Source organism: Pseudophryne corroboree, chromosome 11, assembly GCF_028390025.1.
Source record: "Pseudophryne corroboree isolate aPseCor3 chromosome 11, aPseCor3.hap2, whole genome shotgun sequence".
NCBI classification, from domain to species: domain Eukaryota; kingdom Metazoa; phylum Chordata; class Amphibia; order Anura; family Myobatrachidae; genus Pseudophryne; species Pseudophryne corroboree.
The window spans coordinates 33,065,204-33,084,152 of NC_086454.1; the positions used below are offsets into that span (position 1 = coordinate 33,065,204).

The following is an 18,949-nucleotide window of genomic DNA, read 5'->3' on the forward strand; positions in this document are numbered from 1 at the left end:
CATGCACAAGCAACGGGGCACCAGCGATGAACGAGCGCGGGGCCGCGCAACGTTCATCGCTGGTGCCTCCACACTGAAAGATATGAACGGTATCTCTATCATTAATGAACGAGATCGTTCATATCTTTCACTTATATCGCCCAGTGTGTAGGGCCTATAAGAGAAGGAAAAGCACATGAGGGGAGAGGGCCCTGCTCGTGAGAGCTTACATTCTAAAGGGGAGAGGCACACAGGAGTGACGCAGATGGGGTAGACAATGAGCATGGAACAGGGGGGTAGATGTATTAACCTGTAGAAGTCATAAGGAAGTGATAAACCAGTGATAAAGCAGTGTTAAGTGCAAGGTGATAATGCACCAGCCAATCAGCTCGTAACTGTTAATTTACATATGGGAACTGATTGGCTGGTGCGTTTATCACCTTGCATTTATCACTGGTTTATAACTTCCTTATGCCTTTTCCAGGCTCCAGGTTAATACATCTGCCCCAGGGTTAGGATGAGAGATGGCTGGATTTGATAAAGAAGTGGGTCTTGAGTTTTGCAGAGAGGTGGGGAGTCTGATAGGGAAATGTAGAGAATTCCAGAGGTAGGGAGCACCGCAGGCCAAAATTTTGGAGTCAGGAATGGGAGGAAGTAATCACTTGAATGAGAGGTGGCATGCATATACACGTCATTGGCATAATATGATTGTGTGATCTATGGAACCCGCCAGAAGTTGTTGTGCCATTATGTCACCTGCTTTCAAGTACAGTACGGTAGGTAGCCCCCCCTGTATCATCTGTCATTTCCATGCCCACCGTGTTAGGGTGGTGATGTATACAGCAGTCAAAATAACAATACAATAATGAGACAGTAGCAACACACACATGCTGTCACCTCCTGCCTGCACATACAATTTTATTCAAGCCTTATTTTTGTAACATTCTTTCACGACACCCACCAAACAATTTGAACCGTGTAATTTCCCTAATTATATCCTCATTGTAAACTCCAGGTCTGAGCGATGACCTGTAATAATGTAAAGTCCACTTATCCACCTCTCAGACTTTAGTGGTGAAAGGAAAAATGTTGAACTTTGTTATTGGCGACCTTATTTCATATCTTCTTTGACCTCTTTTCCTTTTGGGAGTATTTAAATTCTTTGTACCCCCCAGTGATTTTGTTATGAGTCAGTCTGGCCTTGTGTAACCTGCTCACCCTGGGATAAGTAGGGAAAAACAGTCTCATTCCTGTTGTGTCTGTCATACCATGCAAGTCAATCATTGTATCAGTTTTCCTGTCTACATTTCTGTGGCTCTAATGCGCTCTATCATTTGTATGTAGGTTCTCTTTCTAGAGCCCAGGCTGTGTTTAGTATTCATCCAGTATTACCCTGCAGTTCTTACAGTTGTTGAATGCAAGACTATTATTAAATGCACTTGTTTTATAGCTTTACCCAAGACTGTTGATAATTAGGCGTATGGAAACCCTGAATAAGAGATTCTCAAACGCGTTCGTCAAGGCACCCCAATGGTCCAGGTTTTCCGTATATCCACGCTTGGCCACAGGGGACTTAATTAGCACCTCAGTCAATTTGATTTAACCATCTGGCAGAGCCATGGATATACCTAAAACCTGGACCGTTGGGGATCCTTGAGGACCGCGTTTGAGAACCTCTGGAACAAGGTAAGAGCACAACGGGTAGTTTTGTGGAACTGGCGATGTTTCCCATAGCAACCAATCAGATTCTATTGACTATCTTCTAGAAGCAGCTAGATAAATGTTAAGTAGAATCGATTGGTTGCTATGAGCAAAAACACCAGTTTTAAAAAAAACTCCCATCTTATACCTCGTTCACACTGCAATGAAAAATCCGGGTTTTTGCACGTGAATGCGCAGTAATCCGGGTTTATGTGGAGTGTGAACGGGGGTCCTGACAAATTCCCGGGTCGTCTGACCCGGTATTTCAACCCGGGAATAAAGAAGGGTTATTCCCGGGTCAATACCTGGTCAGGCGCAAGTGTTGAACGGTGTTAAGTGTTCCCGGGTCGATGCGATCCGGGACCCTTCAACACTATTGGAGCAGGCGGTGCTTGTAGATCATCTGATCTCCAAGCGCCGCCCCCGCATGTGACCCGGTGACGTCATCGACACGGCATATTGCCGTGTCGGGGCCGCCAGTCTGAACGGGGTCTCAAGCGGGTTGCACCTGGGAAGGTCTCGTGCACGAGTCCCGGGTGCAACCCGCCAAATGTCAGTGTGAACACGGTATTAGTAAATTTACCCCCTACTGTCTTTATCTTGAAATTGGTTACAGTCGGCAGGGCTAGGACAACCTGAATGCCAACAGTAGTATTTTAGCTGTGTCAACTCTTGGATGATTATGTAGGCACGCCTGAATCGAGAAGGGGCATTTATAATAGTGCTTGGCGGCTGTTATCACAACGGTGCGGCAAGACTAGGGCGTCAACCACGCCTTTGTTTGAAACCAGGTTCATGCATCCAATAGTTGTTGGTTTTTTTATGGCCCCATATGGAGCAATTACTTTATCTTAATATATGTAATGGAAATCTAATAATATATAGCAGTGATTCTCAACTCCAGTCCTCAAGTATCACCAACTGATCATGTGTTGCTGATTTCTTTAATCCTGCACAGGTGAGTCAATCTATGTCGCTGGGTCAGTAATTATCCTACCTGCTTCCACAGACATAGGGGATCTATGTACTAAGCTTTGGAGAGAGAGAAAGTGGACGGAAATAAAGTATCAGCCAATCAGCTCCTAACTGCCGTTACAGGCTGTGTTTAAAAAATAACAGGAGCTGTTTGGCTGGTACTTTATTTCTATCCAAGGCTTAGTAAATAAACCCCTACAATCCTGAAAACATGACCTGTTGGTAAAACCTGAAGATTGAGGTTGAGAACCAGTGATATAGGGCCCCATACACTACATATACTCTCGGGAGCTTCCATGGACTGGTTCCATACGATTCCATACGATTTGGTACATTTTGCATGCAATATATCTCATGCGATCCCAGCCATGCCTGCGGGAACCGACATATCATGAGTGCAGCACTAACGATGTAGGGGAGCCGATCTGACCCTCACGGGAACGCACATCGGATCGGAAACACATCCAAAATGCCCGGTTTCACTCGATATATCGTCCCGAATGCCCGAAATTGGATGAAATCGGGCATTATCGTTCTAATGTATGGGGCCCTGTATAGTATATAAATGTAATACTTGAACCAACAACATCCATGTTGAATTCATGATAGTCATTTACTATATGTGTCTATGCAGCAATCTTACTATCGTTCTTGCAGTGTTATTAAATGGCACATACAATTGATGCTTGCCACAGCACAGATGTAATATTTAACAAGTCTTGTAATTCAGTGGCAAACCAGAAATCAAAGGTGGTTTGGTGTACTGAGACAGCAGTAAAAGATAAAAAAAAACATGTGGGACTGACTGCTGTGCAAGGCTCTTGTTGAGACTCTGTGTATAGAAGACCCAGGGATCGACCTTTCTCTCTTTGTAGTGTGTGTTACTTGATAGTGCCCTATTTTTAGAAGCATAACCACAAAATATAGTCTTCACTAAGGGTCCATTTGACCTGGTTCCTTGGAATTCCACCAAACTCTTCCCTCTGTTCTGCAATATATAATTAATTCTGCTTTTATTATGATTATAAGACTACTTACTCTTAAAGTATAAGCTGGTTTATGTAACGTGCTAACATGTTTATAGAAATGTTTCAGGAGCTTATGACAATGGCAGATTTACTATATGATCGCTTTCCTTTCCTGTCTACAGCGTAGTTTCTGCCTGTAACCTTATTGGAGGGTATTGGGGTGGCCTTTTTCCGTGGCTATCTGGGACGTTCATGCTACCCATCCACTCTCTGATCCTGCCCTGTGCTAAAGGATCACTATAACTTTATATGCCTCACTTGTGCGGTCAGATTGGGGAAGCTCTAGCTCAGGCCTGGCAACCTGTGGCACTACAGCTGTTTTGAAACTACACGTCCCAGCATTCCCAGCTACACTTTTGCTATTGGGAAGTGCTAAAACTGTGGCAGAGCATGTTGGGATATGTAGTTTCACAACACCTGAGCTAAAGGTTGGCCAAGCCTGCCTAGCCATTTGGCACTTTAAAAGGCAACTAGTTTGCTTTCACAAGGGATTGAGGAGCACATGTATGGGATGATATTCTAACTTCTTAGTTGGTCGCAGTATTATTGGACATCACTTTTAAATTTTCCGAGTGACCAATATCTCTGCTGATATTACACCATGCTTCTGTAACATGTTACATCACACGACTGAGTTAGCATCTGATTGAATCTGTTCCTCTCTGTGTAACGGAACGTTTGGGTTTCGGCACCCTGTGACTCCAGCTACGGCTGGCATGGCTTGCTATGACTTGCAGTTCCATTACTAGCCGGAGGCCGCAGTTCACCTACCTCTGTCACATCAGAAAGTTCCTCCATCTGATTCCAGTTCCGTCTGTTTATAACTCATAAGCAGCATAAACAAATTCGGTCCCCAGAGCTCAGACAAAAATGTGATATAAGGAAACAGATTGTGACAAAATAAAGCTGAAGAAATGAAACTTATGTCCTGGGAAATGAGGAGACATTTTTCTGGCTTTCTGGAATGCATTCGCCTAATTTATGACTTCTGACTGGAGGATTCTAGCAGAAGGTTCTCCCCAGCAGAGGCAGATGTTTCACACAGCAAAGCCGGATGCTGCTGCAGCACTACATAGCGGGGCACAGAGCAGGCACAGCTTTGCCTTAAATGGTTTTTTTACTTTCCAGGCAAAGAAGCCAGCTTGCAAATAAGAATTTGCTGACTAACATCTGTCACTGTCAGAGGTGTTCGAAAGGATGCACAAAGCTCAGAAATAGCATTACAGGAGCCTACAGATGCCGTGCAGGCTGCTTTATCCCATGTTTCAGCCAATCACTAGCTTACGATCAAGTCACAACCAATCAGGGTTCCAGGTATCCAATTTCCAAATGTTATTGTTTTGCAGAAAGTTGCATACTAAAACATGATATAACTAAATTAAATCAAATGTTTTGTATATAATTTTTTTTTTTTAGATGCTTTGTCCAGATTTTGTTTAGCCAAAAATTAGCTGGAGCGCTTCCATTGAAAGTCGACAGGTAATGTGTTACTGGTGATATATCACTTTGCACCAGTGTTTATCAGCCCCTTGAAAGCCGTATTCCTAAACACTGCAACTGTCCAACATTGAGCAGAGCAACTGGGGATATTTTGGATGAAAAGATTTCGTTCCGTTACAGTTCCAAATACAAAAATGCAAAGTTCTGCCGGGATCTAAAATGCGCTGGAATTCTCATTAAAACCAGACACAAATTTGGCATTCTTGAAAACAAGAATGTTTTACATTATCATCTCTCTCCTTAAATAAACTTTTTTTCTGTTCTACCGAATTTTGAATTTAACATTTATTTTATGAAACAAAACAAAATATTATAAAAAGCAGGTGAAAGTCTTTCATATGGTGCTTTGTCCCAGAAAACAAGGGCTAGAACTGCAGTTCTGTTTTCTTATCTGTAATGTGCGTGTTGTTTGGAATCTTTACATTTTATGCGGCCGATTCAGTTGGCCGAGAAAGGGCGAGTAGCTATAGCAATGACAGCAATGGCCTCGGACTCGTAGATCTTTGTATGAAGCCCTAAATGGCTGGGAGCAAAAATTGTTGAGTGAGGACCTATTGGGGGGGGGGGGGGGGGGGGTCATTCCGAGTTGATCGCTAGCTGCTTTCGTTCGCTGCGCAGCGATCAGGCAAAAAAAGGATGTTCTGCGCATGCGGCGCAGTGCGCACGCGCGTCATACTATTACAAAGAACGATGTAGTTTCACACTGGGTCTAGCGAAGCTTTTCAGTCGCACTGCTGGCCCCAGAGCAATTGACAGGAAGTGGGCGTTTCTGGGTGTCAACTGACCATTTTCAGGGAGTGTTCGAAAAAACGCAGGCGTGGCTGGGCGAACCCAGGGCGTGTTCGTGACGTCAAAACAGGAACTGAACAGTCTGAAGTGATCGCAAGCGCTGAGTAGGTTTTGAGCTGCTCTGAAACTACACAAAATTATTTTGTGGCCGCTCTGCGATCCTTTCGTTCGCACTTCTGCTAAGCTAAAATACACTCCCAGTGGGAGGCGGCATAGCGTTTTCACGGCTCTTAAAAACTGCTAGCGAGCGATCAACTCGGAATGACCACCCTTGTACAGATATGTCCTCATGGGTTGCAGCGTATACAGTAGATTGTCTAGTAAACATTGAATATGTCAACCTCATATGGTAGATCGTTGACGTGACAATGGTCGACGCAAGTTTTTGGGGATTTTCTTTCAACTTTAGCTTCATTTACCATCAACACGGACTGATTGGGAATAGTAACCACCTTGAGAGAGCCACCTTGCCCGAAGCTTGGCGAGCATGCGAGGGTCTACATTTATGCTAAGCCTGGTCATAGACTCTGAAATTAACACATTTTGAGCAAAAAAATTTTTTAAAATGTGTTGACTATTTTTATGTTTATGTTTTGCACCCGTCGACGTTAGACACAATAGAACTTTTTACTGTTGACCTTTGACCGTGTTGACCCATTGAAGTCTACTTTCAGTTTGAATTAGGGCTTTCTTCTAGTCTTCAGCCACTCTGTAAAAATAAAGAGTAGCACCCTGAGGCAAATAGTGTTTTTTTTTTTTGCGCAGACCGTTGGCTAGAGCACAGTCTAGTACAGTTATCTAGCAGCAGGTAAGCGAAGGAATGAAATGTGTGCGTTCGGCATGCAGAGGGCAGCCATAATCTCTGACGCAGCCAAACATGCTGGTTTCAGTGCCTGATTCAGATTTGTACGCAATGCTGATATTTACGCAGTTGAGCGATTTTTGGCCGATTGGTGCATGCACCGCTATCATACGGTGCACGCGCCAAAGTCCATCACCGTTACCACTCGCAGGGAGTATTCATTCGCAAGTGAGTGACAGGAAGAGACCTTTTGTGGGAGGTAACAGGGAGTGTTGTGGCTCGTCTCAACCTACGTGGCATGTGATCCCATACCCAGAAAACTTGGCGCCAGCGTCTCCTCTCCCGCACTCTTTCTTGCGTTACCATAGGTTTACTCAAATGGTCGGTTATCGGAGGTTCTGCGACCACAGCATGCGTGTTTGTACCCAGATGCTGGGATCTGCGAGGCCGCCGGTGGCATTAGCACATTTTCTCACAGTGGCGGCATAAAACTTCAGGCCTCAGAGAGCTAAGCTATGTAGTGGGAAGGTGATTTGCATTTGGCTGTGCTTCTAGTAATATTCTAGAGAACAGTAAAGGGGAACGTATGGGCACAAACGGAATTCCTCTCAGTAAAAATCTCACAAATGGATAGCATAGAATTACATGTAAATGCCTTCCCTCAAAAGTGAGAAATTAGTGAAGCTCAGTCCCTGCACGGCTTACGTGGATTTAGTCCTCCTGTGTAGGTTTGTCTCCTCCCTCTAAAAAGTGCACGGGGTTATCCAGCGATCGCTGTCACCCTCTTCTTTTTCCTTCCAGCATTGATAGATCCCACCTCCATCTTTACCAGGCATCCTCTATAAGCGGGAGCGAAGGGGAACCAGATTTACTGGATTCGTCCCGAGAGCCTGAATGTCTGAACCCAGTAGCTTCTCTCTTAGGGAACATCGGGGCAGATGTATTAAGCCTGGAGAAGTGATAAAGCAGTGATAAGTGTAAAGTAATAACGCACCAGCCAATCAGCTCCAATATGTAAATACACAGTTAGGAGCTGATTGGCCGGTGCGTTATCACCTTGCACTTATCACTGCTTTATCACTTCTCCAGGCTTAATACATCTGCCCCATTCTCCTCTAATACAGGACTTTTTACCCCAGCAGAGCAGTTGATAAATGAATAAGAAATTCCAAATGATCTTATTGTCCGGTATGAATGTTACTAGAATACACCAGAATAGAACTTAATGTCCAGCACCTGCTCAGCTGTTACTTGTGGCACAGTAGTTGTCCAGTCCTGCCATGAGCACATTGCGGCTACAGGGCGTTGGTATTACAGCCTGGCACGTGCCATCTTTCTGTGTTTATGTTGCGCTCAGATCTTCGTCTGAGATTATCCGCAATGTTGACTATGTTTATATTGATATGTAATCCTTATATTTTGGCAAATGCAGTAGTGATTAAACTATTGGAACAAAGGCTGGCATTCTGTCGTTGTAGTAACAGGCAGAGCCCCCGATAGCCAACCTGATGGTCTGCAGAGGAATTCTCTCTGGTTTTCCTCCTCACAACACAAGTAAGAACGGGAATATTATCTAGTTACGAAGAAACTTAAGATGTTCAACATTGTATGTTTTTGTTAATGATGTGAGAGCTAAACAGTTTCTACATTTTGTGAACTTTTCCAAGCTTAAAGTTTTCATGTAATATTTATATTGGGTTCATCTCCGCCGAAAGGAAAATCTGATTTGTGCAGAAAATATTATTCCCCCCCAATAGAATATTGGCTCTCTTCTGTTTTCAGATGCCGCACGTTCATCTGTTTGTTAATATTACAAATCATATGAATGTAAGTCTTGTGATTTTGCATTTGTTTGATATCATCTTATTTATTGTACGTTATTTATATAGCGCACACATATACCGCAGGTGCACCCGTTAAGGGGAGTAGTTTCCTCGTAGCCTGGCCCTTAGACTCCCCCTTCCGTGCGGTTCTCCCCTCTCAGCAATTGTACTGCATACAGTGTCTGTGATCTGCCGCAGAGAGGACAGGGGCCCGGGGTGCGGCTGTAAGAAGTGGGGAATTGCAGCAGTACAGGGCATTAGCGCTGCAGATTAGGGACGCTTGCTTTAGGCTTGTGGAATGTCACATTATCAGCATTCGGACACTTCAGGTTGGCTCCTGATTTAGAATTAGCCATAGGGGTATATTCAATTGAAGTCTAAAACTGCCGTCTGTCGAAAAGACGGCAGTTTTCTACTTTTTTAGGTCGGAAGGGGTTCCGACCTATTCAATCTAACCCCAAATTTTTCGACAAGTCGAGGAATTCTGCTTGTCGAAAAGTAAGTGGATTGGCGGAATAGCTGCCGATCCGCGTGCTTGTGTTGAAACCGTTTTGGCCCCCTTTTCGACCATCTCAATTCGACTTTTAAAAAAGTCGCAGTGAGACTGGGACAGCCGCACTGGGGACTTGGAGAGCAGCGCCGAAGGATGTCACAGCCGCCGCTCACAGCAGCGTCCACCCGGCTCCAGCAAGCGAGAGGAGGGACGGGGAGAGGCAGAGAGACTGCTGCTGTAGCTCTGCTCTCCCCCGTCTACCCGCGGCTCTCCCCCCGTCTCCCCTCCCGCATCTCAATTCGACTTTTTTAAAAGTCGAATTGAGATGCTATTGAATAGCTCCGGTCGGATCCATTCCGACAAATGAATGTATCCCTTAGGCTGCCCAAATGGGTGTACCTGCAGCCTATCACTATGGAGCAATGAAAGGGCATTAATTGTCCTATATGCAGTAGTTGTCTCTGATTGTAATGTTGACATTTTCGTTAGGGAGAGCATTACACATAAAATATATCGACATTAAGGCCATGTTGGCGTACTCAGTGTGACTGTCTGTAGCCTTTTCCTTCTCTGGTCAGGTATGTATTATCACCAGGCATGTGTAGTTCTCACTCTTGTGTCCATAACGAGTTCTAATGACATCTTGATTGAATGACTAAGCAGCATGACCTGCGCTTCACATTGTTTTGTTACACACTATACAATGAATCACCTGGACCTGACCTTGATCAGTATATTTGCTGAGCTGTGTAATGTCTTATTGGGACAAGAATTCCGCCTGATGTATAGCGGCACATTCACAATTCTCCGCTCACCTTCTGGTGTATCCGCATGTGATCAGATCTTCAGACTCCCTTACAACGCTCACCTGGCAACTTTCTGCCTCTCCCTCCAAGTAATTGTAACCGCATGGACAACACGGAACAGAGCAGCTTACCTATGTGTACAGCACGATAGGAAACCAACTGATATAAAAGCTTTGCTGCAAAACACTGATGAAGAAGAGATCAATATTTCCAGGATTTATTTTCTGTATATTTTTTTCATTTTCATTTGAAATTCTCCGATATAAAACTATATAGATAAAGTGGGTGTGGTATGTTGAGTCGACAGTGTCTAGGTCGACCACTATTGGTCGACAGTAAGTAGGTCGACATGGTTTCTAGATCGTCAGGTATTCTAGGTCGACATGACAAAAGATCGACATGAGTTTTTCACATTTTTTTGGGTGTCGTGTTCTCCATACAGTGATCGTGAACCCCAGTTAGTGCACAGTGTCCCCTCGCATGGCTCGCAAGCTTCAGACAAGGTGCCTCGCTCCGTTACCGCTGCGCTTGAGACAAGTTACCGTTCCCAATTGTAGTCCACGTGGATCGTAAAGTATGATAAAGTTCTAAAACTAAAAAAAAAGTGAAAAACTCATGTCGGCTTTTTGTCATGTCAACCTAGAATCCCTGTCGACCTATAGTAGTCGACCTAGACAGTGTCGACCTAAGTGTGGTCGACCTAAAGACCGGATACCAGATAAAGGGGGTCATTCCGACCTGATCGCATGCTGCCGTTTTTCGCAGCGCAGCATTCAGGTCACCACTGCACATGCACCGCAATGCGCAGGTGCGTTGTACGGGTACAAAGCGAATCGTTGCTGGGCGATGAATTTAATGAAGAATCCATTCGCAAGGAGATTGACAGGAAGAGGGCGTTTGTGGGTGTCAACTGACCGTTTTCAGGGAGTGTTTGGAAAAACACAGGCGTGTCCAAGCGTTTGCAGGGCGGGTGTCTGATGTCAATTCCGGGACCGGACAGGCTGAAGTGACCGCAGCGGCTGAGTAAGTCCAGAGCTACTCAGAAACTGCACAAACTATTTTTGTAGTGCTCGGCTGCACAGGCGATCGCACACTTGCAAAGCTAAAATACACTACTCAGTGGGCGGCGACCATGTGTTTGCACGGCTGTAAAAAGTAGCTAGAGAGCGATCAACTCGGAATGACCCCCAAAGTGTTACCTTCTCACTCTGTAACAGCTCCCCGCCTGTAATACAGTGTCAGGGTCTTACACCTCCTATAATACATGTCAACATTGTGTAGAATTACATTTGTACCTGTATTCATATTGGGGGTCATTCCGAGTTGATCGTAGCTATGCTAAATTTAGCACAGCTACGAGCATCTTCCCTGACATGCGGGGGGCTAGTCCCCCATAGTCTGTAGGATTACTTTTAGTTAGATTTGTATGTTATTATCTGCAATATTAACTTTTATAGGGCACATAAAGCCTATAAAGCGCAACGGAATTTGCTGCGCTATATAAGAAACTGTTAATAAATAAAATAAAACATATTAGAGCTAGAAAAGACACAATCCGTGCTGGTGCTCATGGTAATGATTGACTGTCGCTGATGACTGTTTCCTAAGACTGAGCTGCCCTCTATTGGAGAAAATGGGAATTCTGTCCGTCTTAGCATTGCTAATTAATGTTGTGTTGATATTTCTGAAATACTACTACTGCATACCGATATATTGGTAATGGGTAACGTTCCTCTATAAAAAAATCAAATCTTTGTTATAAAATATCCTTTTTACGGATACATACAGTATGCATCTTTTTTATATCTGTTCTTTGTAATGAGGATTCTCTGGATGCTGCAAGTATAGATCCGGGTCTCACATACTTCCAATGAGGTTAATTAATTTTGCTGCTTTTCTTTTTTTTTTTTTTTGCTTTTTTATAAATCGATGCTGAGTAGGTTTGATTTCTGTCTTCCTTTTATGCTAAAAGGCATTTTAAAGCTGCATGTGACCATGTAAAAGCAGAGATTACAGACAGATTGAGCCGCTGTTGTAAAGAGAGATTGCGTCTTCCAGTCTTCTATTACACACACAAACGTTCCCACCAGTACATGGTCATGTTCCCACAACTTTGGTCAAGGTGTGATTTCAGTATATTTCTCCTGACTGACGCAGGTGCGTCTTTTAGTGATATGTCGTTATGCAGTTTATTTTCTTCAGGGTCCAAAAGGGGTCCACAGGGATTACGCTGGGGTGTAGGTGGTTCATGATGGGGGCTGTTGCATCATTTAGTAAGGTGGGAAGCAAGAAGTCTTTTGTCTACCTCTGAGTAGAAATGATTTTATTAATGCGACGCATCAGTCTGTTTTTTGGCTAGCCATTCATTGTTTCTATGCTGCAAATGATGGTCTTTGTGAGCTAAGGTTCCAATATTGCCCTGTTCCCCTGGACCGTTGGTAACACCAGCAGCTGCGAAACAGAGGTGGGTAACTTTAGTGGACTTCGAAGTTCCATCACCGCAGCCACAGGCACATGATGAAATGCAAAGCCTTAATGGGTGGAATTCAAATGTTTGAAAAGTCGGTTGGGTGTCTGTTTTTTCCTGTCTATTAGATAGGAAAAAAACAGACTCGCAACTGATTTTTCAAACATTTGAATCTCCCCCAAAGTGTCTACAAAACTATCTGACTCCAAAAAACTTGCCACGAGACTTGGCCATTTTATAGGCCCTACACACTGGCCGACATTACTCAAAGATATGAACGATCCCGTTCATCAATGAACGAGATACCGTTCATATCTTTGAGTGTGGAGGCACCAGCGATGAACGATGCGCGGCCCCGCGCTCGTTCATCGCTGGTGCCCCGTCGGCTGTGCATGCAGGCCAATATGGACGATCTCGTCCATATTTGCCTGCACTGCTACAGAGCCTTGTGACGGGGGGAGTGAAGAAACTTCACTCCCCCCGTCACTGCCCCCGTCGCCCGTATCCTCCGTCGGGCAGCTTGGCAGCGGATCGGCCAATGTGTAGGGCCCATTATTCATCAGTGTTTCATTATTCCGTAACATTATTGATAACTTACTGTAAACAAAGTCTGTTGTTGCATGTGCTGAACCCCTAACTCCAGAAAGACACCAGTCTGTGAGATATTGGACAGGTTCCTGGCAGAATTAAAAAGAGAGACAGAAGTTGATGAGACAATGCCAATAATTTCTCTCCTGGGAGATAAAACGCAGCACTTGTGTGTTACTCTTAGTGTTGTGTATACAGTGTTATACTTTCACTTCTTATTTCTCTGGACACTTGATGAAAATATGAAACGTTACCTTGTAGCCAGGATTAATTAATTGCATCCTTTAGGGGTACATTTTGACTATATTATAAATTGCCATCCTATAATGCACCGTAGGACACTCGCATGCTGCTTCTCAATGACTGCGCCTGTTTTACAGAAATTGTCTCCAGGGATCACTCAGTTCGCCTACACCTGTGTCCAGGACCACACCATATGGACCAACCAGCAGTTCTGGGAGACCACCTTCTACAATGACGTTCAGAACCAAGTGCGGGCCCTATACCTGACCTCAAAAAATGGCAGCCAAGAGATAACGCCATCTTTGCCTAAGGTACCGTTCCTAATTTCTGAGGCAAGGGGTCAGTATGATAGAGAATCAGACATACAAGGACATACAAGTACTGATAGGGACATAATACGGAAATGTTAGTGCCTAACATCCTATTGGAGAAAAGCAATGTATAAATAAAATAGTAATATGTCTTAGGTGCTATTCCTCTGGAGCCTGTCATAGGCAAACGCGGGGGATGGGGGGGGGGGGGGGTTCCTGTTGCCTGAAAAACCCTGTCCTTATGGCGAGCAGCTCAAATTATGACCACAATAGCAATAGAATATATTGCGATTACTAGAGCTGCCGCCACAATATACAGTTTAAGGGACAGAGCGGAGCTGCTGCACGTGCCCAGTGGTAGCAGCTTCTTCTACCAAGTTTGCTGTGTGTATGGATATTAGCATTCAGTCAGCGCACTGGACCAGAGAGTAACTCCCAGGAAGAAGAGACAGGAGCCTTACCATGAGGTGGGAGAATGTGTGCTTGGAAGTGCAGTACTGGTTCTATTATATTTGTTTTTATTTACTACGGGATGTTTAACCTTTTCCTGACCACTTTATGTTTTATATATTAGATAAGCCTATACTATAGACCTTCTATAGTTTTCATTATCAATTCTGTATTCCATACACTAGCCAGTGTATAAAGAGACAGATGTGTACATGTGTCCTGGGTCGGCACTAGGTACTTCTACTGCTCCCCCAGACTCCCGCCCTTGTTCCAATGTTCCGCAGAGCAGAAATATATAGTTACTATTAAAGGGGCGGAGCCGCCTGCTGTATATACTTACCATTTCTTGTACACATTGTCAGATATCCTGCACATTGTTTTTCAGTAGTAGGTTTTTTTATTTTTTGGGGTTTTTTTGTAGGTGAGATTAATTATTAAATGCTTTAGGGTAAAATTATCCATCATACATCTATTTTCCCTTATCTGGATTTCATGCCAGGTCACTGCTGCTTCTATATTACTGTCCTGCTAGATCAGGGATGGGGAACCTTTGGCCCCTCCAGCTGCTGTTGAACTACACATACCAGCATGCTCTGCTACAGTTTTGCTACTTGGCCATGCTAAAACTGTTGCAAGGCATGCTGGGATATATAGTTCAACAACAGCTGGAAGGTCAAAGGTTCCCCATCCCTGTGCTAGATTCTCAGTTGTAGAGAGATACCTAGATCTTCTGATTTCTAAACATTTAGTTGTTGCCTCCCAGGACTCTCACTCATATTTACTACTTTTAAAAGGAGAACGGTATTGAAAGCGCGGAGCAGGAGAATACCGTCATGGATCTGGCGGCCGAGCAGCTCCGCCTATGGCCTACGCTTAGCAAGCAGCAGCAGCAGGAGCTTGTACAGAACGAGGAGAGCACCGTGTTCAGCCAGGCTATCCACTTCTCTAACCTCATGGTCTATCTCCTGGTACCGCTGGACACCAGCAAGAACAAACTGCTGCGGACGTCGGCCACCGGGGACTGGGAGAGTGGCAGTAACAGCATTGTCACCAATAGGTAAGTGACGTACAAGGAGCAGGAAACAATATTAGATAGGTGACTTGATAATTTGGTGAATGGTCAACCATGTTAAGGTCGACAGTCATTAGGTCGACCACTATTGGTCGACGTGAACAAATAGTCGACACATGAACATTTTTCAACACATGAAATGGTTGACATGGTTTTTTGAACTTTTTGTGGTGTAATTTTTTCCGTAATATGACCAGGAACCCCAATTAGCGTCCCCTTGCATGGCTCACTTCTACTATTCCCAGTCGTAGTCCACGTGGATGGTAAAGTATGAAAAAGTTCAAAATCTACATTTCTCTAACGTCCTAGTGGATGCTGGGGACTCCGTCAGGACCATGGGGAATAGCGGCTCCGCAGGAGACAGGGCACAAAAAGTAAGCTTTTAGGATCACATGGTGTGTACTGGCTCCTCCCCCTATGACCCTCCTCCAAGCCTCAGTTAGGTTTTTGTGCCCGTCCGAGCAGGGTGCAATCTAGGTGGCTCTCATAAAGAGCTGCTTAGAAAAAGTTTTTTAGCTTTCTTATTTTCAGTGAGTCCTGCTGGCAACAGGCTCACTGCTACGAGGGACTTAGGGGAGAGAAGTGAACTCACCTGCGTGCAGGATGGATTTGCTTCTTAGGCTACTGGACACCATTAGCTCCAGAGGGATCGAACACAGGCCCAGCCATGGAGTCCGGTCCCGGAGCCGTGCCGCCGACCCCCCTTGCAGATGCCGAAGTTGAAAAGGTCCAGAGGTCCGGAAACAGGCGGCAGAAGACTTTCAGTCTTCATAAGGTAGCGCACAGCACTGCAGCTGTGCGCCATTGTTGTCGGCACACTTCACACCAGCGGTCACTGAGGGTGCAGGGCGCTGGGGGGGGCGCCCTGGGCAGCAATGTATAATACCTTTTTCTATGGCTAAAATACATCACATATAGCCCTTGAGGCTATATGGATGTATTTAACCCCTGCCATATATCGCAAACTCCGGGAGAAGAGCCCGCCGTTTTAGGGGGCGGGGCCTATTCTCCTCAGCACACAGCGCCATTTTCCTGCTCAGCTCCGCTGTGAGGAAGGCTCCCAGGACTCTCCCCTGCACTGCACTACAGAAACAGGGTAAAACAGAGAAAGGGGGCATATTTTGGCGATATTTTTATATATTAAGCGCATATAACAGAAACAACACCTTTTAGGGTTGTTTATATACATTTTTATAGCGCTTTGGTGTGTGCTGGCAAACTCTCCCTCTGTCTCCCCAAAGGGCTAGTGGGGTCCTGTCTTCGATAAGAGCATTCCCTGTGTGTCTGCTGTGTGTCGGTACGTGTGTGTCGACATGTATGAGGACGATGTTGGTGTGGAGGCGGAGCAATTGCCGGTAATGGTGATGTCACCCCCTAGGGAGTCGACACCGGAATGGATGGCTTTAATTATGGAATTACGTGATAATGTTAGCACGCTGCAAAAGTCAGTTGACGACATGAGACGGCCGGAAAACCAGTTAGTACCTGTCCAGGCGTCTCAGGCACCGTCAGGGGCTGTAAAACGTCCCTTACCTCAGTCAGTCGACACAGGTACCGACACAGATGAATCTAGTGTCGACGGTGAAGAAAGAAACGTATTTTCCAATAGGGCTACACGTTATATGATCACGGCAATGAAGGAGGCTTTGCATATCTCTGATACTGCAGGTACCTCAAAGGGGGGTATTATGTGGGGTGTGAAAAAACTACCTATAGCTTTTCCAGAATCAGAGGAATTGAATGACGTGTGTGATGAAGCGTGGGTTAACCCCGATAGAAAACTGCTAATTTCAAAGAAGTTATTGGCATTATACCCTTTCCCACCAGAGGTTAGGGCGCGCTGGGAAACACCCCCTAGGGTGGATAAGGCGCTCACACGCTTATCAAAACAAGTGGCGTTACCGTCTCCTGATACGGCCGCCCTCAAGGATCCAGCTGATAGGAGGCTGGAAACTACCATGAAGAGTATATACACACATACTGGTGTTATACTGCGACCAGCAATAGCCTCAGCCTGGATGTGCAGTGCTGGGGTGGTGTGGTCGGATTCCCTGACTGAAAATATTGATACCCTGGATAGGGACAGTATTTTATTGACTATAGAGCAATTAAAGGATGCTTTTCTTTATATGCGAGATGCTCAGAGGGATATTTGCACTCTGGCATCGAGAGTAAGTGTGATGTCCATATCTGCCAGAAGAAGTTTATGGACGCGACAGTGGTCAGGTGATGCGGATTCCAAACGGCATATGGAAGTATTGCCGTATAAAGGAGAGGAATTATTTGGGGTCGGTCTATCGGATCTGGTGGCCACGGCAACAGCCGGAAAATCCACTTTTTTACCTCAGGTCACCTCCCAACAGAAAAAGACACCGTCTTTTCAGCCGCAGTCCTTTCGTTCCTATAAGAACAAGCGGGCAAAAGGACAGTCATATTTGCCCAGAGGCAAAGGAAGGGGTAAGAGGGTGCAGCAAGCAACTACTTCCCACGAACAGAAGCCCTCCCCGGCTTCTACAAAGCCCTCAGCATGACGCTGGGGCTGTGCAAGCGGACTCAGGGGCGGTGGGGGGTCGACTAAAGATTTTCAGCACACAGTGGGCGCGCTCACAGGTGGACCCTTGGATCCTGCAGGTAGTATCTCAGGGTTACAAGTTGGAATTCGAAAAGTCTCCCCCTCGCCGGTTCCTAAAGTCTGCTTTACCAACGTCTCCCTCAGAAAGGGCGACGGTATTGGAAGCCATTCACAAGCTGTATTCTCAGCAGGTGATAGTCAAGGTACCCCTCCTACAACAGGGAAAGGGGTATTATTCCACACTATTTGTGGTACCGAAGCCGGACGGTTCGGTAAGACCTATTCTAAATCTGAAATCCTTGAACCTGTACATACAGAAATTCAAGTTCAAGATGGAGTCACTCAGAGCAGTGATAGCGAATCTGGAAGAAGGGGACTTCATGGTGTCCCTGGACATAAAAGATGCTTATCTGCATGTCCCAATTTACCCTTCACACCAAGGGTATCTCAGGTTCGTGATACAAAACTGTCATTATCAGTTTCAAACGCTGCCGTTTGGTTTGTCCACGGCACCTCGGGTCTTTACCAAGGTAATGGCCGAAATGATGGTTCTTCTACGAAGAAAAGGCGTATTAATTATCCCTTACTTGGACGATCTCCTGATAAGGGCAAGGTCCAGAGAACAGCTGGAAGTCGGAGTAGCACTAACCCAAGTAGTGCTTCAACAACACGGGTGGATTCTGAATCTTCCAAAATCTCAATTGACCCCGACGACACGTCTGCTGTTCCTGGGAATGATTCTGGACACTGTTCAGAAAAAGGTGTTTCTCCCGGAGGAGAAAGCAAGGGAGTTATCCGAACTTGTCAGGAACCTCCTAAAACCAGGAAATGTGTCAGTACATCAATGCACAAGAGTCCTGGGAAAGATGGTGGCTTCTTACGAAGCAATTCCATTCGGCAGATTCCACGCACGAATATTTCAGTGGGATCTGCTGGACAAATGGTCCGGATCGCATCTGCACATGCATCAGCGGATAACACTGTCACCAAGAACAAGGGTGTCTCTTCTGTGGTGGTTGCAGAGTGCCCATCTGTTAGAGGGCCGCAGATTCGGCATACAGGACTGGGTCCTGGTGACTACGGATGCCAGCCTACGAGGCTGGGGAGCAGTCACACAGGGAAGAAACTTCCAGAGTGTGTGGTCAAACCTGGAGACGTCTCTTCACATAAATATACTGGAGCTAAGAGCGATTTACAATGCTCTAAGCCTGGCAAAACCGCTGCTTCAGGGTCAGCCGGTGTTGATCCAGTCGGACAACATCACGGCAGTCGCCCACGTAAACAGACAGGGCGGCACGAGAAGCAGAAGAGCAATGACAGAAGCTGCAAGGATTCTTCGCTGGGCGGAAA

The 18,949-nt window shown here is 45.4% G+C and overlaps 1 protein-coding gene across 5 annotated transcripts in view; it reads left to right on the forward strand.

Moving 5' to 3' along the window:
* The window catches only part of SBF2 (SET binding factor 2), a 585,530-nt gene that overhangs the window by 430,339 nt on the left and 136,242 nt on the right, over positions 1 to 18,949 (forward strand). For all 5 annotated transcript variants that reach the window (XM_063946447.1, XM_063946443.1, XM_063946444.1 and 2 more), the window contains exons 18-19: positions 13,332 to 13,505; positions 14,750 to 15,012. In XM_063946447.1, coding sequence (XP_063802517.1) covers positions 13,332 to 13,505; positions 14,750 to 15,012 — 437 coding nt within the window. The remainder of the gene's footprint in view (positions 1 to 13,331; positions 13,506 to 14,749; positions 15,013 to 18,949) is intronic.